The sequence below is a fragment of the Lonchura striata genome, chromosome 19 (genome assembly GCF_046129695.1).
Source record: "Lonchura striata isolate bLonStr1 chromosome 19, bLonStr1.mat, whole genome shotgun sequence".
NCBI classification, from domain to species: Eukaryota; Metazoa; Chordata; class Aves; order Passeriformes; family Estrildidae; genus Lonchura; species Lonchura striata.
Genome location: NC_134621.1, coordinates 11096464 through 11124254, shown reverse-complemented (window position 1 = coordinate 11124254; position 27791 = coordinate 11096464). Strand labels below are relative to the sequence as shown.

The following is a 27791-nucleotide window of genomic DNA, read 5'->3' as shown; positions in this document are numbered from 1 at the left end:
CCAAGTGACGACCCTGTGTCCCCCGGTTTGAGACCCCCAAGTGATAACCCTGAGCCCCCCGGTTGAGACCCCCCAAGTGATGGCCCTGAGTCTCTCGGCTTGAAACCCCCAAGTGATGGCCCTGAGTCTCCCGGTATGAGACCCCCAAGTGATAACCCTGAGACCCCCAAGTGATGTCCCTATGTCCCCCAGCCTGAGCCTCTTCAGGTCTTTCCGCAGCCCGGCAAAGTGATGCCTCTTTGGCCCGCAGCCTGAGCGCCCCAAGCCATGTCCGTGCCCCCATGCTGAGCCCCCCAGGCCATGCCTGTACCCCCAGGCTGAGCCCCCCAGGCCATGCCCGTGCCCCCAGGCTGAGCCCCCCAAGCCATGCCCGTGACCCCCGCCTGGCTGAGCCCCCCAGGCCATGCCTGTACCCCCAGGCTGAGCCCCCCAGGCCATGCCCGTGCCCCCAGGCTGAGCCCCCCAAGCCATTCCCGTGTCCCCGGGCTGAGCCCCCCAAGCCATGCCCCCGTGCCCCCAGCCCGAGCCCCCCAGGCCATGCCTGTACCCCCAGGCTGAGCCCCCCAAGCCATGCCCGTGTCCCCGGGCTGAGCCCCCGAGGCCATGCCCGTGCCCCCAGCCTGGCTGAGCCCCCCAAGCCATGCCCCCGTACCTCCATGCTGAGCACCCCAGGCCAGCCCGTGCCCCCAGCCCGTGCCCCCAGCCCGAGCCCCGCCGCCCCGCCGCGGGCCGGGCTCGGCTCGCTCACTGCGGGGTCCCGCGGGCCCTGCGGGGGCTCGGGGCGATCCCTCCCCGGCGCGGGGCGGCTGCAGCGCCCCGGGCCCGGCTCAGCTGCTCCACGGAGGCTTCGATGTGGGCGAAGCGGTCCGAGAGCCGGCCCAGCTGCTCCTTCAGGCCGCGGAAGTCCCGGTACAGCTCGTCCAGGGCCCCCGACAGCGCCGGGATCCTGCGGGCGCGGCGGGGTGAGGACAGGGAGCCCCGGATATCCCCGAGGTGCCCAGCTATCCCCGCAGGGACCTCACCGGCCGTAGTCGGGCAGCACGCTCTGGTGGTCCGACAGCAGCAGGTTCCGCAGCTGGGACGTGATGGCGAATTTCCAGTTGTCCAGGACCAGCGTCAGGTTGGCGCAGCCCCTCGCCGCGGCTCTCTGGGCTGGAGGGGCCGGGCTGGGACCAGGAGCAGCCGCCAGCAGCAGGAGGCTCACCCGGCACCGCCCGGCCCCGCACCGGGCCAGCTGCCCGGTCAGCGCCCGCCCCGAGGGAAGGGGTCCCGCGGGTGGCAATTACCGTCCGCTCCATCGTGCCCCGCCGCCGGCCGCCGGCCCGGCCGGGCGGCGCAGCCCAGGGCGGCGAGCAGCAGCAGCGGCAGCAGCCGGGCCATGGCGGGGCCGTGTCCCCGCGTCCCCGGGCGCTGCTGTGCCCCGGGCAGGGCAGGGCAGCCGCCGCCTCCCCGGTCCCGCGGCCGCTCGCCGGGCTGCGCTCCCCGGCTCTGCCTCCCGCCGCTCCCGCTCCCCCTTTTCCAGGCTGCGGCTGGCACCGGGCCCGGCCTCACGCGGTCCGGGGCTGATTGCAAACAGACCGCGGACACGAGCCCGGACCACAGTCCCGGCGGGAGCGCGGAGATGGAGTGCAGGTGGCACGGCCCCGGGGAGCAGGGTCTCGGCAGGTGACAAAGCACAGGAGGCACGGTGCTGTGTCCCCCTGTTCCAGTTGGGAACACGGAGCGTCCTGGTCCCATCCTGGCACAGATGACAGAGCAGAGGTGGCACCGTGCTGAGGCACAGCGTCCCACCCATTCCCATCGGGAACACAGAGCATCCCAGCCCCACCCGAAGTGACAGAGTGCATAAGACAGCAGTGGGACACAGGGTCCCCCAGATTGCACTGGGAACACAGAGTATCCCAGCCCCATCCTGGCCCAGATGAGGGAGGCAAACACTGGAGTGCAGCGTTCCCCATTTCCTGTTGGGAATGTGGAGCACCCCGGGACAGGTGACAGAGTGCAGGAGGCTCTGGTTTGAGGTGCTTTTATTCCACGTTACTTGCAGCCCCCGTGCCTGGGTCAGCCCAGCCCGGCCCGGGCACCCACAGCGCTGCACCCCCAAACCCCAGCACACCCAGGGGAAAAGCAACCGCAGCCCGGAGCCGGGCCTTGGGATGAAGCCTTTGGAAAGCCCTGGCGAGGGGCAGGGGGTTCCTGCCCCACTGGGGTCTGGGCAGTGCTGTCCTGGAGCAGGACAGGCCCTCCGGACCCCTCCCATGAGGGGACTTGGGGCAGTGCTGGAACTGGTGTCCCCGGGATTGAACCAGAGCCGGAGGAGCCAGGGCTGGGGAGCTCCAGGGTGGGCCTGGGGGTCAGAAGCCCTCTGGGAGAGGAGGCCTGAGCCCCTCCAGCATCCGCCTGCCCCTCTCCCCTGCCCAGCAGTGCCCAGGGCAGCCCCAGCTGGGGGCTGAAGGGAGGCTGAGGGGCAAGACCCCCGAGCCCCAGCTCCGGCCAGGACACGCTCCAGAGGGATGGGAAGGCACCAACTGAAGGACTGGCTCCCAGGGCACTATGGAGGCGAGGTGGGTGCCTGAGTTACGTGGCTGCCCCGCAACCCTTCCCTGGGAGCCCAACCATGCACACCCAGAGGGGACACAGCACCCGGAGGGGACACCCCTCCCACAGCGCCCACGGGGTGCCAAAGCTCACCAAGCAATGCCAAGCCACGAGCTGGCACGTGCCCACCCCATGCTCGGTGTCCAGGGGTGCCTGTCCTGCTCTGGGAACGTGACAGCCACCTGCCCGTGCCACCGGGGCCGGCCAGCGCCGGAGCTGTCGGGATCCAGGCACTCAGGCGGGCAGGGAATGAGAGCAAAGCTGTGGGCAGGGAGATGCCAAAGCCTCCCTCTCCCCTTGGGTAGGAAGCGGGCACAGGCAGCTCCCTAAGCCTCCCAGCTCCCCCAGGGCAGGCTGGCAGCAGCTGAGGGTGGTGGGGGGCCAGCCCAGGCACGGGCTGAGGAAAGCGTTGGTTCTCCGGGCTGGGAGCCCCCAAAAGGGAGCGAGGAGTAACTGGGGGGCTGGAGCCACCCGTGCCTGGCTCCGCAGCCCGGGCTGGAAGCTGAAGGGAGGAGCGGGAAGGGACGGGCGCCACGCCGGCCGCTGCGGGTGGCCCCCGACAGGAGCGGGGCTAGGAACGGGGCAGGCTGCACATCTCGCAGTGGTCCGTGCCCGGCTGGTTCATGAAGGTGCAGTGCTGGCAGGGCCACATGGCCGCGGCCACGGCATGCGACGAGCCCCCCATGGCGCCGTACTCCTGCAGTCCCGGGAGCGGGACACCCACCGTGCCTGCGGGAGAGAGCCCGGGGCAGTGCTGGGATCCTGCTGCACATCCCACCCTGCAGCCCTGCCCCAGCCCTGGGAATAGTCCAGGCCAGCTTGGATGGGGCTTGGAACAAGCTGGTCAGGTGGAAGATGGCAGGGGGGTGGGATGAGCTTCAAGATCCCTTCCAACCCAAACTATTCCAGGATCCTGTGACCAAGGAACAGCCTCCTCCACGTGAGCCTGCAGTTGCCTCTTTGGCAGCTTGGGAGCAGCTCCCAAGCCAGCTCAGCCAAGGGACACCCCTCCCTGAGGGACACCCTGCCCCAGGGAACTCTCCCCCTCTTACTGCAGAGCTGCTCGATGGTCGCCCACTGCTCCGATTTTTTCCAGGTCTGTGCAAGCTCCTCATTTTTAGTCCTCACGGCTTCCAGCAACAAGCTGATGCTGTCCTGGAAGTCACAGGTAGGAAATGAGCACTGGGGACCCCTCCAGTGCAAGGCACCCTGAATCTGAGCTGTTCCCCCTTTCACAACATCCTTGGGGTGCCCCAGTTTATCCCTCTGCTCCCCAGCATTCAGACAGATCCCAACACCCCAGAAGCTCCTTTCCTCTGCTTCCAGAACGTCTTCCCTACCCCTGTGGGCCAGTGTCCCAGCACTGCGGGCCAGTCCCAACTTCCAGAGATGCAATCCTTCTGTGCTGGAGTGCTCCAGCCCCCATCCCTGTTCCCATCCTGATCTCCAGCTGCCCACGGTCATCCTGGCTGCCTCGCACATGCGCAGCCTCTGGCAAGCACAGCCCAGCTGCATCTCACTGGGAAGCTCCGGCGGTGCCGGGGCAGCCACCGGGGCCCCGGTGCCCAGCCAAGGGCAGCAGAGCTGCACAGCCAGGACCTCACTGGCCTTGAGCTCTGGGGGCTCTGATCTCCTTATTGTTCCCACCGAATTCCTGAATCTGAGATAATTTTTAAAACATTTCCAGCTCTGGAAGCTGCAGCCAAGTTGGCTCTGGGATCATGTGGACAACCACCCCGCACAGTGCTCCCAGCAGCTCAGGGGCTTTGTGTTTAGAGTTCAAAAAAGCTTTTAAAACTCTTTAAACCTTCTCCCAACAGCTTGGTTGGGAAGAGCCAGCACGAGGCCCTGAGCAGGGTCATGGGATGGCAGGAACAGTCACCTCCACCCTCTTGAGGGACTCCTGGAGTGGCTGAGGGCCCCGGCATGGGGGGAATGGTGTGGGGACAGGACCCTCCCAGCCCTGTTACGTACCCGCAGAGGCATGACCTCGTTTGTGACCAGGAAGAGGAGCAGATGGAAATCGGAAATGATGTCTAAGAAAATGGAGGAAGTATTTTGGGACAGGTACGTGGCCAAACTGTGGAAGTCCTGGGGAGAGGGGAGAGTAATGAAGAGAAGTCAATTCCTGTTTGGATCCACTAACAGATATTCCTGTCCCTCTGGATAATGTCTGCAATTGTCTGCAGGGACATTCCCAAAATCAGGTCTCTGCCTTGCTGACTGAATCCCAGCTAACAACTTTCAGGGAAATCTCTGGACGCACAGGAGCTCCTCTTGACCAACTCCAGCACCCACAGAGCTGATCACAGATCCAAGAGGTGCTGAGGGGGAGCCAGGCAACTCCAGCCTTGTTCCTACAGAAAAGAGGGAGAAGAGGACATCCCATCCCACCCCCTGCCTTGGCCTCTTGCAGGAGCCGCTTTCTGTGCTTAAAGATTCCATCCAGGAAGAGAAGACAGCAGGGAGCAGGAACAGACCCCAGTCTCTGCAGGTCTGTGCTGTCACCATGGGGCTGGAGCCCCCTGGTCCCTCTGGAGCTGCCTGGCAGGTGCAGGGAGCCCTGATCCCATTGTGGATGTGGCAGGAGCTCAGCACTGGCCGGCAGTCGGCATTGGCACGCAGACACTGCTCCGTGCAGGAAGGAACTTGGCAGGCTGAGCAGGGAAGGGGTGACTTGAGGGCACAGCTGTCCCTCTGCAGATGTCTGAGCACGAGGGAAGCAGAGCCCATCCCCAGGGAACCCAGCTCCGTCAGGAATTGCCCCTCACCTGAGTTTCACCCAGCACATCGCGGTTCTCGATGGGGAATGGGTTTTGAGAAATAGAAAAAGTGTAGACTGGATCCTTGGGGAAAGTTGTAGTAATCTAAAAAAAAAAAAAAAAAAAAAAATCCAAGGAAGGATGATCAGAATCCAGTGGGATAAGGAAAGCCAGTCCAGATAGCTGAGAACAGCCACAGCCATGATCCCAGCTCAGCCAAATAGTGAGGCATCCTGCAGGGATCTGATGACTTTTAATTGAATTTGAAGTGATATTCCATCACCACACCTCTTGGCTCCCTTTCTAAGGAAGCTGGAGGGACATGATGGGTTTGGTCTTGACAGTTGCCATGGAGAGCATCCCTCTTTGCACAAGTCACAGCAATTCTGGCACAGCTGTGCCCTGTGCCAGGCAGCTGCTGCTTCAGGGAGGTCCTGGGGGGATCCTAATGCATGTTCCACCCCTCTGTTTTCATCCCAGTGACACCCCAGGTATCCCAGGAACAAGTGCCTTCATTCCTGCAGGAATTCCTGTGCTCTGGCACTGCCTATGCCAAGGGCAGCTGGACCTGAGAGGTTGCTCCAGGTGGATCTAATGGTTGTTGGCACAACCCCCAACTCCAGCAATATCATCTGGCATCCCAATTATTTGCTTTCCTGCCTTCCACGCCGTAACTCTGTTTCCCAGCCCCAGGGCTGAGCTGTGCCGTGCCTGGCAGCAGCTCTGCTCCGGCCAAGCTGTGCCAGAGAGCAAATTCCCTCCTCCAAGAAAAGGCATTTCTGGACGACCTGCTGAGTCACTCAAAGGAGATGGATCCCTAATTGCTGCTCTGGAGTTTCCTCATTAGGCAGTGCCCGGGACACGGGTCTGTGGGGCTGCTGCTTCCCGGCCATGTGGCTCTGGGCCAGCTCAGAGCCCTGATAAGGCACCAGGCAGTGCTTTCCTGGAAAACAAATGTGTTCCTGGCACCACACCGACCCCACAGAGCAGGGCAGCCACCTCCCTGCTAGGAATGCTTGGCAGCAGCAGGCAGAGGAGGATAATCTGTCTCAGGAATCCCTTCCACTGGGAGTTTCAGAGGTGGGTTAGGAGTTTGCTCCCCTGTGGCCATCTCCTGTGGGAAGCAAATGTGCAGGGAATACTCACATCTATGATGAGGTACTCGACCGGCAGCGGACGAGCTAGCTGGGTGATCTCGTTCCCAAACTTGTCTATGTCCTGAAAGAAAAAAAGTTGGGTTATTCCTGAGCATGGAAGTGGTGTGAAACCCAAAAGATGCTCATGCAGAATCCTGTGCTCTGGCACATCACTGAGGGTGTGGAAAAGCACGTGGATGGGTAGTGCAGGGCTGCCAAATTCCCTGCTGCTCCCTGGGGCTGGAGATCTTGTCTCCTTGTGAGCCAAGAGAGTGTGGAGTCACAAACCACCTTGGCTTGTCTCCCACTAGAGAGAGGCTTGGAATTATCCACGGAGTGTAAAGGTGGGATTCCTGGGGTTGTTGGACTCTGTGATCCTTGTGCATCCCTTCCAACTGCAGATATCCTGTGATTCCCTGATTTTAAATGCCTTTTAGGCAGCAGCTCCATCTTCAAGAGAGGAACAGGTCACCTCTGCCTCCTCAGCCCAAGCAAACCTGCCTTTCTGCAAATCCAGGAGTGCCTCAACCAACTCTCCACCTGGGAATTGGGAATCCAGGCCCTTTCTCACACCCAGACCCTTGGAACCAGCACATCCCATGGCGTAAACTTGTTTTGCTTTGCCAGACGAAGGGAACATAAAGTTTAATTAGGCAGACAAACGGCCGGCATATGTTCATTAATCATAACCTGACAATTAGACGTGATTGATGTCAAACACGCCGGGTTCAAACGCCGCTTCGGAAATAAATCCCGGAGAACTGACACTTTTCATTAAAGATTCCGTACGAGGGGGTTGTGTTTTCTCCCTAAATCATCACTTAACGTGGCATAAATCATTCATGGAGCCCCACATAAATCATACGCCCGTAATTCCCAGTCAGGGACGTTGTACTGGACGATCCAGGGGCTCTCAGTGGTGGAAGCTGGATCCGGAGCTGTCACCCCCACAAAGGTGACAAAGCCCCGCTCTTCCCGTGTGGGACGGGAGCAGCATTCCATGGGCTGAGCCAGGGAGCACCATGCAGGGCTCCGCTGCCCACGGCTGACTCCAGGACTCCCTCCCCTTTCTCCCAGCCGTGTTTTCTCCCGGAGAGCACCACTCCCCCGCTCTCCCTGGTGTTTACACAGCACAGCTATGTGGAGCAGCAGCCAGCACCATGCCTCTCCCAGTCAGACCTCGCCCCAGCAGGCTCCAGCACGCTGCTCCCCTCCAGGCACAGCCCCCCTTCCCGACCCCCTCCCCAAGCAGCCCCTGTCCCCAGGAACTGTTCCCCCGTAAAAAATCTCCCTTCCAGTCTTTGAAGCGCCTTTGAAAGGCAATCCTGATAAGGATCTTTGCTCCTCGCACATGACAGGTTGTGGCCTCAGATCTCTCTGGCTCTGACAGGAGCTGGAGGAGCTGTGGAGCCTTTTTTTGGGAGATCACAGGACCCCAGAGCCAACCTGCTTCTAGATCTCAGTGATACCACAAGAGACAGGAATCAGATCCAATCAGCTTCCCAAACACAATCCTGCCCCTGCATGAAGGGACCTGCAACAACTCATGCATAATTAGCCCATCTGGAATTTATTTTCCAATCTAATTAAGTTCTAATATGCAGAAACATTTTCCCAGCACCTGTTGGCTTTAATCTCCCACCATGGGGATTTCCATGTTAAATGCCTGCTTTTTCATGGCATGCTGCTGAGGCCTCCAAGACATCCACAGACTGGAACCTTGCTCTCCCTGAGCTGAGGACATGCCCTGATCCTGACAGGACAGTCTCCCCCAACCCCCAACATCCCTTTCCCACCACCACGATTATTTAATTATATTTTAAAGGCCTTAATGAACATCAAGTTGGGATTGTTGAGAGAAAGATGCTTCTCCTGAACTTGGCATCACCAGGACCCTCCCAGCATCCTGTTATTGCTGCAGCCTGAGACCTTCAAAGCCCAGTGGCACCAGCTCTGGGAAGCCAGGAAGAGGTTAATGGAGTGAGAAGCATTTGGCTTCAGGACAAAAATCCAGCATCAAGGCCTGGAGGGTCTGGACAATGTCTCATCCCAGTGGAGACTGCATCAAGGCTGGGGTTAGAGCCCTTCAACCCACTGTTTGGAGGCAGGAGCTGCACAAGGATGAGGGAGAACGGGGAAAAGGGTAGGAACACTGACACCTTGGCAGGATGGAAAAACATCTGGGTGGCCCCAGGATTATCCACGGAGGATGAGGGTAACAGCCAAGTGAGGAGGCAGGGGAGCTGCCAGCCAGGAGGGAGGCTCGGGATCCGCATCCCAGGACAGCCGTGAGCGTCCCACGCTGTCACCATCCCACGCTGTCACCATCCCGTGCCGGGAGCATCCCGCATCCCACGCCGTTATTCCCGACCTGCTCCCTCTGCTGAAGGCACGGCGGAGCTCGGCAGCCATCTGTCCTTCCCATGTGTGAGTAAATCCCAGCTTTGCTCTTCCCTCTGCTGGATCCAGGCGCCTTCCCGGGCAGTCCTGCCCCTCGCACGCGCAGCGCGGCTGAGGCGCAGAAACGGAGCGACTTCTCCAAGAGCAAGTGACAGGTCAGGGAGGGTTGAAACCCGCCCCAGGAGACTCCTGCTGAGCTAATCCAGCGTCCTCCTCCCAGGAGCATCTGGGACATTTGAGGCTAAGGCGGCTCATGAGCCGGTGGGAGGGCAGCCGGGGAAGTCCTTCCCCGTCAGTGAACACTCCCCGCAGCCTGGCTCTCCCTGGGAAGAGGATTTCCAGTGCCATGGTAGGACAGCCTGCCTCAGAGGTCCTGCTGGGCTCTCACAAAAGCAAGGCCTTTGGCTTGGGCTGTCCCAGGGAGGGATGGGACACATGCCACTGGTGCCAGGCCACGGCTCAGCCACGGCTCAGCCGCAGGAGACTCAGAGCACGTGCAGAACTCGAGGGCAAAGGGCTCTTGCAAAACGCTTGTAAAAGGCTTTTGTCTTACACCATCCCAAAGAAACTCTGGGGCAATGTTAAACCATCCCATCCCAAAGAAACTCTGGAGGCACATTAAACCATCCTAAAGAAACTCTGGGGGGATCTTAAGGCAGCTGGAAAATGCCATTCACTGCGAGGATGACGATGACATTGTATTTGCACTGAGCTGTCACAAATACCTGTCATAAGAGACAAAGCCAGCCAGCCCCCAAATCCAATTATCCAGGAGTTTCAAAGTGTCTGTAAAACACCAGGAATCTCTTCCCACAGTTGATGAAGTTAATGCTGGAGCAGTTCAGCACTGCAGAGTTCCAGTGGACTGGGAGGAGGTGACAGCTGGGATGTGGTGCAGCAACATCACATCCCAGGGAGGGATCCCCCAGCTGCACCCTGAGCACTCCCTCAGTGTTGAATATCAACCCAAGGTACATTCTCAATGAAATCCAAATCAATCCAGCTGCTTCCTAAAACCAGATGGACAGAGGAGGCTGCTCAAGGACAGAAGACAGGATGGAAAATCATGTGGAATATTCAGCCAGGCTCACCCTCATCCAGCTCAGAAACTGGGTGAAGTGGCTGTTGCAACATCATCATCTTCACTCACAGGGTCTTTATCCCAGCCTGTGTCTGTCTGCACATCATGGACTCGTCCCTGAGCTCCGTGTGCTGAGCTGGCCAAGCAGCACGTGCTGGTTTTGCCCCGCTCCAGCTGGAACCAGTGCTGGGCCATGATGCTTCCCAGACACTCCTGGAGGTCAGCAGGGATCCGTTTTTCCTCCTGGCTAATCTTACCTGGGAGGAGGCACCTCAGAGCAAAGGAACTTGTTTTCACAGTGCCTAAACCCCTTGAGATCCCCACTAGAGCAGAGCTCTCCCTTCCTGAGCCAGGACAGCAACGGCTGCATGTCCAAAGCCAATTCCATGGGGGCGGCTCCTTGGAGCAGCAGGCCAGGAGCCAATGTAAAGGGAATGGTAAAGAAATACAGAAACAACCCAGATGCAGGCTCAGGAAAACCACAGGACAATGCCAGTGCCATCAGCTTTCCCATTTCCATGGAAGAAAAGCAGCTCCTTTTCCCATTTGTAAGCTGGAGGTGAATCCACTGTGCTGCCCTCGGACAGATCTGAGTTCCACGGATCCTGCCTCACATCTGGCTGTTCTATAAATATATCCACACGCCACAAACATCAGTCTCCTGGTCCTCATCCAATCAGAATTAATTTGTAGAGCTCCTTTCATCCTAAAGGGCTTTTCAGAAGAATATTTGGATATTGTATGGGAACGCACATGGACTTTTCTCTGCACAGTCCCAAAGAAAACAGGAACTACTCCAAAGTGCAGCTTTCTCCCCAAAACTTGCTGCTGGGGGGGGCAGCACAGAGGGGAACTCCACATCTGGGGACAAAGGGAGAGCAAGGTACTGGACCCCAAAGATTCCATCCTGTGCCACCAGATTCCTGCTCCTCCTGGAGCTCACCGGGGCTCGGACATGACTGTTGTCACCATCCCAGGATGAGGCAGTGTCTCTGATCTCAACCCCTGCACATTTAATGGGACCCCAAAGGTTTCCCAAGCCAGGAGTGACAAAGCTTTCCACAGAATTAAGAACATTCAAAAATAATTGAAGGATCCTAGAGCCAAATCTGCTGGAGGCTGAGGGAGAATCCCACCCAGCAGGGCCATCCTCGAGCACTCCTGAAAAGCGCAGTCAGGGAGAGAAGCTCTGAAACATGAAATCAGCTGCAGCCTGACCCAGTGAATCAGTGGATGATGGAAATTTCCACGGAAGGCTGGAGCCATCCATTCCCATTTTGTTTATCTCCCTGCTTTAGATTAGAGATGGGAGTGAAGCCCTTCTGGGAACACCCCCTGGCTTCCTGCTGCTCCCAGCACCCCGGGTGGGCCACATGTGGGCCACAGAGCTGCGGGACCTCCTGTGAGGCTGCCCGAGTGTGGCACAGCCCGGGCTGCTCCTGAGCGGGATCAGGGCACGCCAGGAGATGATCTCACCCTCCTCAGGTTCAGGGCCAACCTCTGCACACCCAGCTCTGCTTGGTTGTGATCAGCCCTGGCTTATCAGCTCCTAGGAGGAAGCTGCCTGCTCCAGAGAGAGCAGGATTCCATCTGCTCTCCCTCTCCAGTGCTGGAATCAGCCCAGAGGTGTTCCCTGTTTCCAGGTGGGGCCAAGGCAAGCCAGCAGTCTGGCACCAAGGAGTGGAAGGCTCAGAGGGAAAGCAGCACTTCCCAGTCCCACATTCAGGGCATGCAGGAACACCCTGATCAGCTCTATTCCCATTGCTGAAGCACAGTCCCCTCATTCCACTCCTTCCAAACAAAGGCAGCTTTCCTTGTCCTGTGCTCCTTAAAGGACAGCGTTACCACAGGCAGCAGGAGCAGACAGGACAGGAAGGAGATAACTAACGGGGTGATGGATGGCTAATTAGCCAGCCAGCAGTGCCATTAATTAACTCTCTGTCCCTGCTCATGGGGCACCAGGAGCCCTGGGCTGGAGCAGCAGTGCTATCGGCATAGGCAGGGAGCCTGATCTAGAGCTCCCAACTTGGCCATGCAGGCACAGGAGGGGCTGAAGGGCTCCAAGAACAACTGGCAAGAGAATAATGCCATTCCATCCATCACCAACAACCCCCAAGTGCAGCAGGCAGGGACAGCAGTGACACCTCATGTCCTTCCAAGACCCCTCCTGCAGAGCTGCTCCAGCTCTGGGCTCCTCAGCACTGGGAGGATGTGGAGGGGGTATTCACCTGGAGATACTTACTTGGAGAAGTCTCCAGGGAGACCTGAGAGTCCCAGTGCCTAAAGAAGCTCCAAGAAATCTGGAGAGGGACAAGGGGTGGAGTGACAGGACAGGGGGAATGCTTTCCCACTGCCAGAGGGCAGGGTTAGATGGGATATTGGAAAGAAATTCTTCCCTGTAAGGGGGATGAGGCCCTGGCACTTTACCCACTATACCACTTTACACATCCCTGGAAGTGTCCAAGGCCAGGTTGGATGGGGCTTGGAGCAACCTGGGATAGTGGAAGGTGTCCCTCCCCACGGCAGGGGTGGAACAGGATGAGCTTTAAGGTCCTTCCCAACCCAAACCATTCCACGACTCGAGGACACCGAGTTATTCTGGCCCTGCTCTGGATGCACATTCTCCCTGCTGCTCCTCAGGATCAGTGCTTGGATGCAGGGGCACATCCTGGAGCTGCAGAAGCTCAGGCCTCAGCGCTCACCTTGTAGAAGACATCAGGCACGTACTGCTCGCTGCTGGACTCCTTGGCGTAGCCCAGCTCCGGCGCGTCCCGGCAGGGCAGCAGGCACTCGTCCCGCACCAGGGCCATGCACTGGTTCGACACCTGGTACCCCTCAAAGTGCACCTGGTTGTCAGGACCACCTGGAGGAGGACAGGATGGTTAAAGATCCCAGGATCACCGAGGTTAGAGAACAGCTCCAAGACTCATGTGTGACTGATCCGCACACTGTCACCCAGGCAGACATCCTTGGGCACCCCCAGGGGTGGGGACTCCATCTCCCAACCCTTCCCATGAAGAAATTCTTCCTGAAAATCCTGCACAGGGGTGATTTCCCTGGTGTAACTCCAACTGAAACAACTGGAAGAGCAGCACAAAGGTTGGACTCGATGATTTTGGAGCTCTTTTCCAACATTAATTCAAAGAGTCCATGATTAAGCACAAAGCTAACAGTGATGAATACTGAGATGAAGCTTCTGGTGCTGCTGCATGGCAAGAATCTTTGGCAAGAATTCCCTCTTAACTCCGTGTTTTTATAGCCACACACATTTCCACAATTATCCCAAGAGCACAGAGCCCAGGGAACAGCAGGGATGCTCTGCCAGGAGCTCCAAGGAAGAGGAGCTGCTTTTGGGGGCTCTGACATAATCTTCCACTACCCTGCAGGTATCTCCTCCTCTTCCAAACAAAACTCAGGCATGCAGCTCCTGTGGGCCTGTTTCACTGCCAAGGATCCCTGAGCTGCAGATCACCTGGTCATGCCAGGCCTGAACAGTGTTTTCTCAGCCTGTACTGGATGGTTTGGTGGAAATCTGACATGGAAAGTGGGAATTAAGAGCCTGGCTCATGGAAGGATCACATGCTTGGCGCTTTCATCTGGATAATGTAAGCAACATCAGGTCATGTGTCACTGGAATACAACTGGAAAGAGAGGAGGGAGGCAGATGGCAGGAAAACATTACTATTTCCAAAGCTAGGAATTCAGGAGGGAATAGGAATGAATCCATGTGGAGGATTTAAAGGCAAAGTTGAGGCAAACTATCCAAATACATTTCTGCAGCACAAAAAGAGGGACTTGAGTGTTTAAATAGAACCTGCTGGGCTGATTGAACAGAGGAGAATTAAATTAGCTGGAACAGCAAAGAGGAAATATTTCTTTTCTACCCTTTGATCTGTAACCTCAATCACTCACTGCTCCAGAACAAACACTCCTAGAAATTAAACATAGACCAGGATGGAGGAAAGCCTGAACGCAGTGTGTTTGCTCAGTAAAACACCTTGGTTTTTTTTAAAAAAAATTAAATAAATAAATATATAAGAAAGAGAGATACAGATCTATATTTAATGAGAGATGGATGTGTTTTGCAGTCTGGAACATAATGAAACTAAACTAAAAAAATAACTTTTTCACTGAAAAAAGGCCCTGGGAACCCTTACAAAGCCAGGCTCAGGGCAGGCAATGTCCCATCCCACTTTCACTTTTCACTCTGGATGTTATTTGGAAGTCATGAGGGTTTTTTCATTGTGTTAAACAGAGCCAGAACCAGCGATTCCGCTCCAGGGAAGGTTTAAATGAAGACATGTGTCATCCCATGGAGAAGAACAGAGTGAACTGGGAACACTCCAGCCCTCCCAGCACATGCCAGTGTCCCCCCTCCCAGCCCAGCCCATCTACAGTGCCTCTGGAGACTCCCTGAAAACAGCTAAAACCAGAGGATTTAACCATAAGCATTTTGCAGGAGCTTCTGTTTTACTCAGCCAAAAAAATGTTTCCAAACATTTTTTTTTTACCCCTGACAGATTTTTTTTCCCCTGTCAGGTTTCCCTGACAGCAACATGAGGGAGGTAAAGATCCCTCCTGAAGGAGGAACTAATCCATAACTCTGGAGTGTTGTGGTTCTGCACTGCTGCTTCCAGGCAACAGAATTTGGAGCTTAAGGATTTGAAATAAAAAGTGAGCAACAGTTGTTGCCCTGGCTGCAGGCAGAGAGTGATTTCTGGGTCACAGAGGTGGGGCTGAGCCTCAAATAAGTCTCTTTAAACAGTTGTAGAGTAAAAACCAGGCAAATAAATAATGAGTGAGTATTGTAGAGAGGATAAAACAAAGAATGAGGAAGTATTTCAGTTGATAGAGCAAACCCCTTGTTGAATAGGACAGATGGGGAGCAGGACATGTGATTTTTGACATATTTTTCTACTGACAAGAGGTAATTCAGGTGAAGCCTGGAGGGCTGAAGCCAGTTTGTACCTGTAGCCACAACTGTGACAAACTTGGATCCAAAGTGCCCATCGGGAGAGAGGCGACAGATGTTGGGCTGCTGGTTCTGGAAGTTGCCAGCTGTGATGCACTCCTCTGCACTCAGGAAATACGTGTCCTGAGGGGAGAGCATGGACTCCAATCAGCCAAAGGACAAGGTGACGTAGCCCAGACCTATTTCCCTGAGCTGCAGCCAAGGAAAACGACCAACACCCCAGGAAAACAGGCTTTCGTGGAAAGCTGCTGTGGAGCCCGGGACAAGAATGTGACCTATCAGCTCTCCAGCTCTGGGCTGGCTCAGGACTGTCCCATGTTGAGTCCCACCCACCTCTACACACCTTTTTTTTTTTTTTTTAAAATCAAGTTTCACTTTCCAAATATGGGTATCACTGGGTTTACAAGGACAGGAAGCTGAGGAGGTTGAAGTTTGAGGCATGTATGTGTCACAAAGCCCAGCCCATGGGAACATTCTCTGAGTCACTCTGCCTCACTGGGTTTGTCCCTCACATCCCACTCCACTCCCTGGAGTTTTCTTAGCCCTAAAAAGGGCAGGGATAGATGAGATTTCGGGGAGAAATTCTTCCCTGTGAGCAGGGTGAGGCCCCGGCTTAAGGTGCCCAGAGAAGCTGTGGTTGCCCCTGGATCCCTGGAAACGTCCAAGGCCAGGTTGGACAGGGCTTGGAGCACCCTGGGACAGTGAAGTTATCCCTGCCCATGGTGGCACTGTATGGGCTTTAAGGTCTCTTCCCACCTGAACTATTCCATGCTTTCATGAGCACCATTTCCTCAAAGCAGGAGTGTGAAGGGCTCCAGCAGCCCTACTTCCCAAACAGCTCAATCCCTAACATTTCCAATGGTTCCAGCTCCTTTTCCTTCTGAAGTGCCAGGAAAACCCCTTCTCCCAAGAATTCAGTGCCACCTGCAGCCATGGCTCAGCTCTCTGCCTGGCTCAGGAGCTGGAATTCATTGGGAATTTGCTGGGTCACACCTGGATCTCACCTTGTTCCTGCTGTATCGAACGGTGCCTTTCCGTGTGTCTTCCGAGACCAGGTCAGTAAATATCCAGCCAACCTACAAAGGGGATGGAGAACGTTGCTTTGAGGGAAAAAGGACAAAAAAAAAGAAGAGGAAACCAGAAGAGCTCAGACATTTTCTGTTCACAGGACACGATGTTCTTGGCTCCTCTCGGCCCTGTGCACACTGCCTGCAGGAATGGCTCTCCCAGCTGTGCCGGGCTCCTTGGAATCCCATTTCCAGGAGCAGCAGCATGCCAGCTGGCCAGCCAGGGCACCTGCAGCATTGGGTTTCACTATGGAATATTTTTTCATGGAAAGATCTGGAGGCTGCGAGAGGCCTCTGTGCCACCAGCCGCTCCCACCCCCAGCATTTCCTACGGAGAGTTTGGAGCGGGATCCGGCACCTGGGGCTGACAGAGCACTCACGTGGCCCCAGTGTGAACCTCTCACACAGTCCCACTTTGAACCCTGCATGCACTGGTTAAGAGAAAGCTCGTACTGGAGTGTGCCTTGTTCCAAACTGGAGTTGGCACTGACCCCAGAAAGCACACTCCTGCTTTTTGTGGTACAAACACACCTCGGAGTGAATCCTTTCACATGTGTGTGACGTGTGTCCAAACACCTTGGGATCAATCCTTCCACAGAGCTGTGACATGGGCACACACCTAGGGATGATCCCTCTCCACCCAGGTGCCAATCCCAACTCCCACAGCATTAACCCTTCTAAGGCAGAACTGATCCCAACTCCCCCAGAGCCCAGGCAGACCAAACCCTGCAGCCAGCACTTGGTGACATGCTAAGTCCCATGGATTAAAAATATCTGATGGGAGAACATGGAAATAAATAACACTCTGAGTTTTGCTCCAGCCTCTGGCGAGGGGTGGGATCTTATCTGAGAGAACAAAGCCCTCCCCAGATGTTTACAGTCTGCACTGAGCCTTCTGCCAGGCGGGTTTTCTCCAGCAAGTCAAATCTTGTTTGTGTACATCCCATTCCTGGCATTCCCACCATACCAGTGCTGCTCCCAAACCGGAAAACATCAGCGCAGGTCGGAGGGCTCTCAAGAAATCAGGGAATTCTGATGGGATCACTGCAGCTGAGGGGGACCTGCACCCCTAACCCCACACAGCACTGACTCCCTGCAGCACCAAGGAGGGGAACACAATCCAAGGGCAGCCTCTGCTCCTGGAAATGGAGCACACAGGCATCTCCAGCTCCATCTGGGCCAAATTAGCACTTGCCAAGGAGATGCTTCCAGGAATGACTCCTGTTGGAGGGGAAAGAATGGGAAGATGGAGTTTGTGCTGTTTTGTCCCTGCTACTGCAGCCACACAGCCCTTTGAGGGGCCTGTGCTCAGGAAAACCCACTGGATTTGGGTTTCAGACCTAAATATTTACCAGCCGATGACACCTTAGCAAGATTTAGGTAGCCTAAAGGGTCTTGGATAAATCCATGGAGCTGGAGAGAATTGCTGACCACCTCCCTGTCCCACATAGACACACGAGATCCGACACATCCTGACCTTTCTCAGGCCGAGCTTTGCTGCGATCTCATCCACAACCTCGGCTTTGGGATCCTCCAGGATCTCCAGGCTGTTCTGGGTGCCAATCTGCAGCAAAGAGACACAGGTTAGTGACACAGAACTGGGGAAAAACCAGAGCAGCCACTGTGGACAGTGAGGCAGAGGCTGGGAGCAGAGATCTGGGCTTCCCCTCAAGCATCACCACAGACTGGTGTCACCCCAGAGACCTCCCTGTGCCACTCTGCTCTCAAGCCACACTCCCAAGGATCCATTTGTTCCTTTTCCACTGACAATCTGTTGGATTTTACTTGGCAGCCGTGCAGAAACCATGAGGAGGGAAATACATGAGGAGCACTTGGCTGAGGAGTGGTGCCGTGCCCCACCTAGTGGGGATTCTGGCTGCTCCAGCCAAACTCATCAGCTTCTCCATCATTTTGTCTTCAAATCATTTAGACTTCATTCTATCTGATTAAGCTGCTTCAGTTTTCCCAGAGAGCTGGTAAGGAACTGAAAGAAGGGATGCAACTGTTTTTTCCTAACACAGAATCTGCTGGAAAACCAGGAATCAAGAAAAGATTAGAAGTGAAATCCGACATTACAGTCACCATGGATTTCAATCATCTGAGGGTAAAAAACAATAAAAAGCAAAATAGGAGTTTAAAATTCATTCTGTGGCTGCAATGGATGGTGATGTTAAGGACATAAATCATGTCCTTTTTTCCTCAGGACAGTTTTCCTTGGGGAGCTGCAGCTGGAAATACCAAACTTAAAAGCAGTTTGTGTGCTCCCTGATCCTGAGTCAGCACTGAGGGCCCTGGGTCTCACCTTTTCTCAGAACAGTTTTCCTTGTGGACCTGCAGCTGGAAATACTGTGGGAAGTTTTCCAAATTAAAAAGGTGTGTTCCCCAATTCCCAGTGGCCCCCAAGGGCCCTGCCTCTCACCTGGGGGGGTTCATAGATGGCCGCCACCTCCGCCCGGATTCCCAGCGGGATGTCTTTGTGCTCCGTGTACCGGCCGTACAGATATCCCAGATGCTGGTTCCCTGTCTTCCTCCAGAAGTCTAGGAAGCGATCTGCAATTGTGTGGTTCTCAAACATGATGTTGTCAACATGCCTGTATTTCTGTTTGACAAAGTTCAAGCGTCAGGCCGTCCTCCGCTGGCTCCGGTCCCTTCCCAGGACACACGCCACCCTCCGGAGCTGGATCCTGCACAGCAGGGCTGGGGGAGGCTGGGGACTCCCTCCCTCTTCCCTCTGCTCAGCTCCCACCCTCAGCACTGCTCCCTGCTCAGCCTGGGGCGTGGGATGTGCTCAGCACCCCCAGCGCCTCGGGGGTTTCACTGGGACCAAGAGCCTCTGCAGGGAAAAGGACACGGAAATTTAGGAGGAAACCAGCAGGACCTGAGTGGCCTTTTGGATGATCCCGTGAGTAAAACCAGCGGGATTAACCAGCAGGATTCATCACCAGTGCTGCTAGCTCAGTCCTCACGCTGGGAGGAAATTCTGACCCAGGACATTTTGAAGCCCATTTAGCAAGGTCTGAAGACCTGGAGAGGATTTCCCTGACACCTGGAGGCTTTGTGCTCCTGGCTGGCTTTTTTGGAAGTCACCTTTCCCAAACCAAAAGCCAGGTCCCCTGGCAGGTGCCCAAGCTCCTCTCACCTGTCGGTTGAGGGTGATGGCGCTGGGCTGGCACTTGGTGCAGATCCCCTCGGGCCAGGGAGGGTGTCCCTCACACCCCGACTTGATCTTACAGCTGATGTTCTCCAGGGCTACAAACTTCCCTCTGGGAGAGGAGGGAGGAGAAACAGGGAAGAGAAACAGGGAACAGAAAGAAAGAAATAAGGATGAGAAGGGGGAGAAGAGAAGGAAGAGGGGGAAGAGAAACAGAGAACAGAAAGAAATAAATAAGGATGAGAAGGGGTAGAAGCAAGAGGGTGAAGAAAATGAGGAGGGTGAAGAGAAGGCTGCTGTTAGCACAGTAAATGCTTTTGGAGCAATCATTTATGGAGCCTGTGGGAAGTAAGAGATCGTAGCACCACAGCAAATCCTCCTTTCATGTGCACAAGGCTTCCTGGAAAGGGAAATTCCCTTCAAATGGAAGTCTCATGGACTTGAGCTGCATCTCCCAAAGAGATTTTAAAAGTCTCAATGGTATTGAGGAATGGCAGGGAGAAGATTACACCTCTGTGTAACTTATGTCCACCAAGTCTGAGAAACAGGCTTAGAGCTTGGTGTAATTAGGGAACTTCTTTCCTTCCATCTGGCCTTCCCTCCCATCAGGAGTGTTTCCTGGAAGGAATCATATTGCCACAGGAAAAGAATAAACTGAAATAAAATTGGGACATAAAATAAAAAGACAGACTTAAGTTTTCCCTCCTGCCTTTTCCTTTTAACTTCAACTTTTTAATGTGTTTTTTCCTCCTCCGTTTGCCATTCAATCCTCGTGTCCAACACTGAGATCTGTCTGTACTTTCATTTGTGCTAAAAAAACCAAAGCTCCAACCAGATTCTCTTAAACCCAGAGATTTCCTTACTTGTCTGCCCCTCCAGTCAGCTTCCTGATGTAGGCATGGAATGACATGTGCTTCACAGGAGGCTCCAGATGGTTCAAATAATCCTCATCGAAGGGCTGCCAAAAACACCACACAGAGCAGAGCCAGGTCACACACCTGTCTGATAACACCCTGATCCCTCAGCAAATGCATGTTCCACACTCAACCCTACCAATGTGGAAGCAATCAAGGAAATTCAGGCTCATTTGCAAGGCAGCTACTACTGGGATGCAAACAGTGGAGCTTTACAACAGGGAGTTTTATGGTGGCCTCCTGCTCCGGGAACAGATTGGCCCCACAAATCAGAATCTCAAAGGCAAAAGGCTTTTTCCTTTCAATATCTAACAACAAACAACAGGCCCAGCTGTTCCAACACGGTCAAGGACTCCCACAGCACTTCCAGCAGAGGGGAAGAGCCATCCTGGCACAGCAGGATCCCCTCTGGAGGGGTGGCTGCTGCTTCGTGGCATAAATTACACAGCCCAGCACGTCTGGAGGTGTGACTAAAGCTGCTAAACCATGGAATGGTTTGGGTTGGGAGGGGCTTTAAAGCCTATCCCTTCCACCCCCTGCCACGGCAGGGACACCTTTCCCTATCCCAGGGTGCTCCAAGCCCCATCCAGCCTGGGCTTGGGCACTTCCAGGGATTCAGGGGCAGTCACAGCTGCTCTGGGCACCCTGTGCCTGGTGGCTAAACTGGGAAGTGCTGGGATCCAGGAAACAGGGGACAAAACAAGAAAATCCAGGGAAATGTGAGGACTGAGGGAGAATGGAGCTTTTTTGAAGCACTTTCTGTCAGAAAACCAGCTTTAACCAGGATCAATCCAGGGCCACAAAGATCTCAAACTTCAATGATCCCAGAACCTGGGAGTGCAGCTGTGGCAGTGGAGGACAGGATTCCAGCCTGGAGCTGCCACCTCCTGGCAGGCACCATTCCTAGGAAAAGTGTTCCTACTGGGAGGAACTGGGTGAGTCTGTAGCACCTTCCTGGGGCTCTTACCTCCAGTGGGACACAGTGCACACATTTGCCCAAGGGGCCGTGGCGACACCTGGGCAGAGAGAGAGAACTGGGGTTAAATCTCATTTCACCTGGAAACTGAAGGAGGAATAAATCTTATTTAAAGGCTGAAAAATCAGCCTGTAAAAGTGTCTCTGGAGTAAGTTTGGTGTGGAAGATCTACACAAGCTCTGAGCAGTTCTCCAGTCCCAGCGTGTCAGGGTGATTTTAACAAAAAGCCACCCAAAATGTTCCTCCTTTATCAGGCAGGGCAGGAACAACCAGGGAAGTGTGTGTTTAACAGGCAGATAAAGTCCTGATGGGTAGAGTTACAGAGGGGAAAACATCTCCTTTTGTGGTGACTGCTTTAAAAAACCCCCTAAACTAACGCCAGGTCGGTGCTGGTTTCCAAAGGAAGGGCCCAGGAGAGGAGCAGTGAGCTTGGGCTGTGAAACAATGGATGGAATCCAGTTGCAGGAGTTCTTTTAAGGATGTTTTGTGGCAGATAATGTACAGAAAGGAGAGTTAAATGCTGCTGAATCACTCAGCATCCTTCACTGGAGATTGATCCACACTCCCAAAGGCAGGAACCAGCCCAGACAACTCCTTTTATCCTCAACACCCTCCCCTGGGCCTCGGCTCCCTGCTAGGAATAACTCCATCAATTCCTCTGGAAAATGTGGGCAAGTTGAAGGCAATATTTCTTCCACAGAGTGCTGGGGTTGCCTTTTTGCTCCAGTGATGTGACAGCCCATCACTTACAGTCAGCTGGGAAGGTCAGGGAGGATTCTCCACAAACTTCCTCATTGCTGCAGCACTGAGGATAAACCACATGGAGCACAACCCCAAGGGGAAGCGCAAACCATCCTGTTTTAGCAGGAATTCCTGACTTTAAAAGTTTCCCTCCAAATTTTCAGGAGTTTTAGTCCAGAGGGTTCCAGCCCCAAGGCCACAACCAGTGCAGATATCAGGCCAGGACCCAACTGGGTCATTAACACTGAGCAATAAAAGACCCCTCCCAGCAGAGGATGTTTTAGCAGCACCAGAGCAGATTTTGGGTGGGTTTAGTTCGTTGTGTTATTTTTTGCATAAAGAGAAGCTGCTTTGTTTCCCTAAGCCTCTTGCAAGGAAGAGCTTTGAGGAAGTTGGACTTTGGTGCATTTTTGTGAGCAAAGGGGACTCCCTGGTTTCCTGGAGAGGTCAGGCAGACGTGATGAAGGGAAGCCAGAGCAGGCAGAGACCCAAGTCCCACTCCCAAACCTCTGCCATTGGATACCTCCACTCCTTCCCCTCAATTCCATTTGTTCCCTTATGAGGAGTGGCTGAGTCTGAAGGCAGAGTGCTCCTGCTTGGGACAGCAAATCCTGGAATGCTTTGGGTTGGGAGGGACCTTAAAGCTCCTCCTATTCCACCCCTGCCATGGGCTGGGACACCTTCCCCTAGCCCAGGGTGTTCCCAGCCCCATCCAACCTGGCCTGGGGCACTGCCAGGGATTCAGGGGCAGCCACAGCTGCTCTGGGCACCCTGTGCCAGGGCCTCACACCCTTACAGGAAGAATTTCTTCCAAATCTCATCTACCTCTGCCCAGGAAAAATGCAGAATGTTCATTCCAATCTAGAGAATTGCGGTGCTTTATGAGCACAAAATCCAGGAGCACAAGAACCAGGGTCTCCTCCATCAGAGCAATGGTTGCTCTGAGCAAGTCCTTCCTGCCAAAAACCCTGGGATTTGGGCATCTGCTTCCTCCCTGGGCTCACCAGGACTCCACTGAACCTCCTGGGACAACAGCAGGGGCTGTTTTCCCTTGAGAAGGTCCCCAGAGCAGTCAGGATGGAGCCAAGGGCAGCACCCACAGGAATTTCCTGACTGCTGGGCTGGGCTGTGACACTCCAGGCTCTGGTGAGCCCCAGCTCCATGGGCAGGACCACGACCCAGCCCCACTTACAGCTGCTGGTCTCGGTTCCGGTAAATCTTCCCATCCTGTTTGATCAGGTACTGGTCAATCTCATCTTCCACCACCTGGGGAGCCCCCCCAGGCCGGGAATTTTGGGAGACAGAGGTGTCCATGGTCTCTGAGGAGGAGCCAGCTGGGCTGGAGGGATACAGGAACAGCATATCCCCGTGCCTGCAGGGTGGGAAACAGCACATGGGAACTGTGGGAGACAACAGCCAGGAAGCTGGAGGTGCTTCCCAGCAGGCAGCCAACTTCCATGGAAGAGCAGGGAATGTGGCACAGGTTCTAACCAGGCCAGCACAGGTGGCACTTGGGAGCTGAGCCACCTCTTCCTGCTTTTATTTGCCATAAATGCAAATCCTTCCAGCAGGAAACAAAGCTGAGGGAAAAATATGGAGGAGGGAGTGGAGATGAAGGAGTGAAAACAAGGATGTGGGAGAGAAAGCTGGGATGAGGTAGGGAAAGAAGGGTGAGGGAGGGAAAGTGTGTGAGGGAAGGCAGGGGTGAAAGGGTGAAAACTGGGATACAGGAGGGCAGTGGGGAATAAGGCAGGGAAAGCTGGGGATGAGAGAGGCAAAGTGGGGATGAGGCTGGGAAAACTAGGACAAAGAGGTGAAAGCAGGGATTAGGGAGGGAAACTGGGATGAAGCCTCCCCACAGCAAACACACCCCAAGGAGTGACCCAAGGAACAGCCACCACCTCTCCCGTGTCCCTGTGACCCCCAAGGCCCAGGAGTGACACTGGAAGCTGGGAACTCCCGGGATGTGACTTCTCCCATTCTGGAAGCTCCAAGCAGAGCCTGTGTGGTGAGGACTCACTTGATCTTGAGCAGGTTGAGGGATTTGTTCTGTGCCGCCGTGATCTCGCCGGTCCTGTTGCGGTTGGTGTACACGGAAAAGCCATTATTCCTGAACCCAAACTCCTTGGCCACCTGCAACACGGGGAAAAGAGACAAGGTGTGAGGTGTGAGCCTCCTGAAAGGGGCTCAGAGCCACAGCTAGCCCCAGAGACCTTCTCCTCCAGCAACTCAGCTCAATTCACCCCCATTCCTGAGCTCGGGATAACAAGAGATGGAAACACCAGGAAAAACGAGCAATGGATTAAACAGGAGCTGAAACAACTTCACCAGAACTGTCCCTGCCTCACACAACACAAAGGCAGAGTTTCAGCTGCAGCCAGGCAAGCACTGCACTGTGGGAACCCAGAGCTTCCCTCTGGCTGCCCTGGCAGGTCTGGGACCCTGGCAGGGGTCAGGAACCCCCTGGACAGAGCCCCCAGAGACACTGTCTGTGATCTCTGTCTGTGGAAAAGAGTATTCCATCTTACAGGATGAATTACAAGGTCTGAGTGTTTGATATAAGGAATAATTAGGTGTGGCACGGGCGCAGAAGTAAAATTTTAAGTTTCTAGATTAGGGGTTCAAAGAGGACAAGATGGAGGAAATTGGGTGTGCCTTGTCCTTTTTCTCCTTCTTCATGCCCTCCATGTTTCACTGTGGTGTTGGCATTTTTCTGTTGGTTCAGGCTGGGGACACACTGTCCAATGTAGGTGACAGATATTGGCACGTTCTTGTAAATGCAGCCCAGGGAGTTTCTGGTATTTAATGTTTGTCACATCCCACTGAGGGCAGAGCCCCACACGCTGCCCTGCAGGACAGAGCTGGGCAGGGCAGCAGAACATGTGAGAGATAAACAGAATAAACAACCTGGAAACCAGCACAGACCAATTCTGGCTTCTGCTTTGGCAGCGGGGCTGACAGACAGAGACTTTCTGCAATCTCGGGATCATCAATAGCTCAGATTCCAACACTGCACAGCAGCAGGGGGAAACTTCTCCACTATCCCAGTGTTCTTGCTCCAGCTGCACAACACACACCTCCAATCACTCCCATCCTCCTGCCACCAGAATTCCACAATCCACACCTCCACCTCTGTGGATCTTCTGCCCTCAGCTCCATTCCCACCTCCCAGCTGCTTCACTCAACCTCTTCCTGCTGTTCTATCTGGTTTTCCCCCCTTTTCTCCTCTCTCCCATGGAATTCACTCCCACAACAGCCACCCCTCAGTCCCCAGGCAGGTTCTCCCAGCTCAGATTAAGTCTCATTTACTTGGAATCACTCCAACACCTCTTCCCAGCAAATAATTGGCAGATTTAGCTCCTTGAGAACTTCATCAAGTGGTGTTTAAAGTTTGTCCATTTGCCGGGTTTTGCCCTAAATTCTGAAGGGAAAGGCCTTTATTTTTATTAACAAAACCAATCCCCTTGCCTTTGCTCCGAGTCAGGGACGGGATCCTGCCCACAGGACAAATCTGATGAGCCACAAAGAGCTGTCACATGAGCACAGCCATGAAAAGCAGTTTTTTTTTCCTGTCAGCTGTGATTTGCAGCACTGAGAGATCCCTTAGAATGGGATCCTTTCACAGGGATCAGCTCCTGTTCCCCAGGCCACAGAATTCCATTTTTGGGGGCAGACAAATCTCACAACACACTACCAGCAGGTTGGAGCTGGTTCCTGATCCTGAGCACAGCCAGAGTGACTTTTTCTGGTGCTTTTCCCTGGGATGTGCCACAGGAGACAGGGAAGATTCTCCAGCCCTTTATTCCTTGAGCACTTCTGGAGCAGATCCAGGTTAATTCCTGGTATGGAAGCAGCAATCTGACACCTCTCTAATTACAGCTGTCCCCCTAAACACCAAACCCAGCCCCTGGCTGAACATTCCAGCATTAAAATCCACAGTACAGGTAGGAGAGACCCGGATTTAGATAAAACACAGACCTCAGGTGGGAAAATTTGCCACTTTCCTCTTTGCAAGCAAACCCTGTGGCAGGAAATAAACCCCAACCCGTGTGTGCTGCAGCTCAGCCAGAGGCCAGAGCCCTCCCCAGGTGAACAGGCAATTCCAGGTGCCTTTGTCCTGGCAGGAAATGTTTTCCAGCCCGAGTAACCCGAGCTCTGGAAAGCAGCAGCTCGTTCTGCACAGGCTCCAGAGGTCCTGGAAGCTCCTCTTGCCTTGGCTGAGGCTGCAGGGAGTGTCCCTGAGCCAGCCCTGGAAAAGAGCAGGATTTTCCTGGCCAGGTGGGAACGCTGTCCTGTCTGGGCCACAGCTCCAGCCCAAGCTGTGACTCACAAAGGGAAGGTTCCCACTGCTGCCATTCCCTTCCCTGCAGGAATACACATCATGGAGCAAAGAAGCCCCAGGCGAGGGCTCCAGAGGAACTCCAGCAGGGGAGCAAAGGGACAGCTGCTCCCTCCTGCAGAGCACAGAGCAGCTGCACCACAGCAGGGCCAGCCCCATCCCCAGAGCTCCCACCTGCCGTGCTCCCCTCCCAGGAGCTCACTGCATCCCTCCCCTGCTCTCTCCAAGCCCAGACTGGAATCCCAGGAGAGCACACAGCTCACCCAAACGATATTCCAAGCCCCAACCCAGCAGCTGAGCCAGCCTGGAGCAGCAGGTCTGACCATCCCACAGCTCCCCTTCTGCTTCCCAGCTGCCACTTCTTTGGGAAAACCCCAAAAAGTCCTTCCCAGGAAAGTTCCCATCCTGGGAAGCTGCAACAAAGAAGCTGAGGGAGTTTTTTCTTTAAATTTGTCATTTTCCCTCTGGAGCAACACAAGGTACACCACTCAAAGTGTGGTTTTCCACATGGAATGCTGCTGCCAGGGGAGTTAAACACGGATCTGCCAAGAGACAGAGGCAGGGGAGCCCTGCCCCATCCCTGGGGAGGCACTGTGCACCCGGGGTACCTTTTTGAGGAACGTTCCCACCGTTTCTCTCTTCGTGGCCGTGATTCTCTTCACTCCCTCAGGCGACTGCACACGGATAATCTGGGAATGCGGGAACAGCGGGTCAGGAACGGGGACTGAGCCCACCCTGAGCCCCCAGCCTGCTGTCCCCTGCTCCTCCCTCCTGCTTCCCTCTTCCACAGGGCCTGGAAACACCAGGCAGCAGCTCTGGGGCAGCTCTGGGAGATGTCTGTGAGCACGGGGGGAATCATTCCAACGCTCCGGGCTCTGGGCACGAGCTGGCACCAAGGAAAGCACCTTTGGCCAAAGCTCTGACCTCAGAGATGGAACGAGACCTTCAGGAGGCTGGATCAGACCTTCTCAAGGGAGTTTTCCACACAGGCACCGGCCCAGCGGGTGCTCCTGGGCACTGCCCCGGTCGTGGCTGAGCCCCGGTAGCGAGGGAGGAGGGAGAGACTCCAGCGGCCCCCGGGAAACCGGAGCTGCTGGTCGGGGGAAACAGGGAGGGGAATCCTCCGGGGACAGGCAGGGAAGGGACAAATTAAATCTCGGTGTCCCCGGAGCGCTGAGGGGCAGCGCTGGGACTCGGGCGGTTCTAAAGGGGACGCTCAACCGCGGCTGGGTGACACGGGGACACGGGCAAGGCACAGGCACGGGAGGGGCCACGGCGAGCTGCCCGTGTCCCGCCGTCACCCCTTTCACTCCGCCGCTCCCTCCCGGGCACCAGCCCGCCGGGATTCCCTCACCGGAGCGAGCAGCCCCGAGCCCCCCGCCGCAGCCCCGCGCCCGCGGCGCCGCTCGGGGCCTGCCCGGCCCGGCCAGCGCCGGCCCCGGCCCCGGGCCCCCGTCCCGGCCCCACAGGAATCTGCTGCCTCATCGCCCCTCCCCCGGCCGCACTCACAATCGTCTCGGCCATGGCGCTGCCCGCGGGCCGGGGCTCGCCGCGCCGCACTGCCACGGCCCGCTCCGCTCCGCTCCTCCCGGCTCCTCCCGGTCCCTCCCGGTCCCTCCCGGCCCTTCCCGGCTCCTCCGGCCCGGCCGCCGCC

The 27791-nt window shown here is 55.5% G+C and overlaps 1 protein-coding gene across 1 annotated transcript; it reads right to left on the bottom strand.

Moving 5' to 3' along the window:
- Positions 1-2010: 2010 nt before the first annotated feature.
- On the bottom strand, positions 2011-27790 carry NPLOC4 (NPL4 homolog, ubiquitin recognition factor). Its single transcript, XM_021534175.3, has 17 exons — positions 27647-27790; positions 26746-26826; positions 23819-23931; positions 22991-23170; positions 21049-21097; positions 20031-20125; positions 19156-19279; positions 18436-18615; positions 17494-17580; positions 15954-16025; positions 14946-15072; positions 12680-12840; positions 6507-6578; positions 5370-5465; positions 4573-4689; positions 3651-3753; positions 2011-3327 (listed from the first exon to the last, which is right to left on the bottom strand). Exons 1-17 carry the CDS (start codon positions 27659-27661, stop codon positions 3170-3172), a joined length of 1830 nt encoding a protein of 609 aa, XP_021389850.1. The 5' UTR covers positions 27662-27790; the 3' UTR covers positions 2011-3169.
- Position 27791: the final 1 nt, after the last annotated feature.

Excerpts from the sequence above, each read along its gene's own strand:
- NPLOC4 (XM_021534175.3), bottom strand. Across the intron at positions 12,841-14,945 it reads TGTCACAGTTGTGGCTACAG|GTGGTCCTGACAACCAGGTG; the intron begins GTACAAACTGGC and ends GTCCTCCTCCAG. Across the intron at positions 3,328-3,650 it reads GACCATCGAGCAGCTCTGCA|GCACGGTGGGTGTCCCGCTC; the intron begins GTAAGAGGGGGA and ends TCTCTCCCGCAG.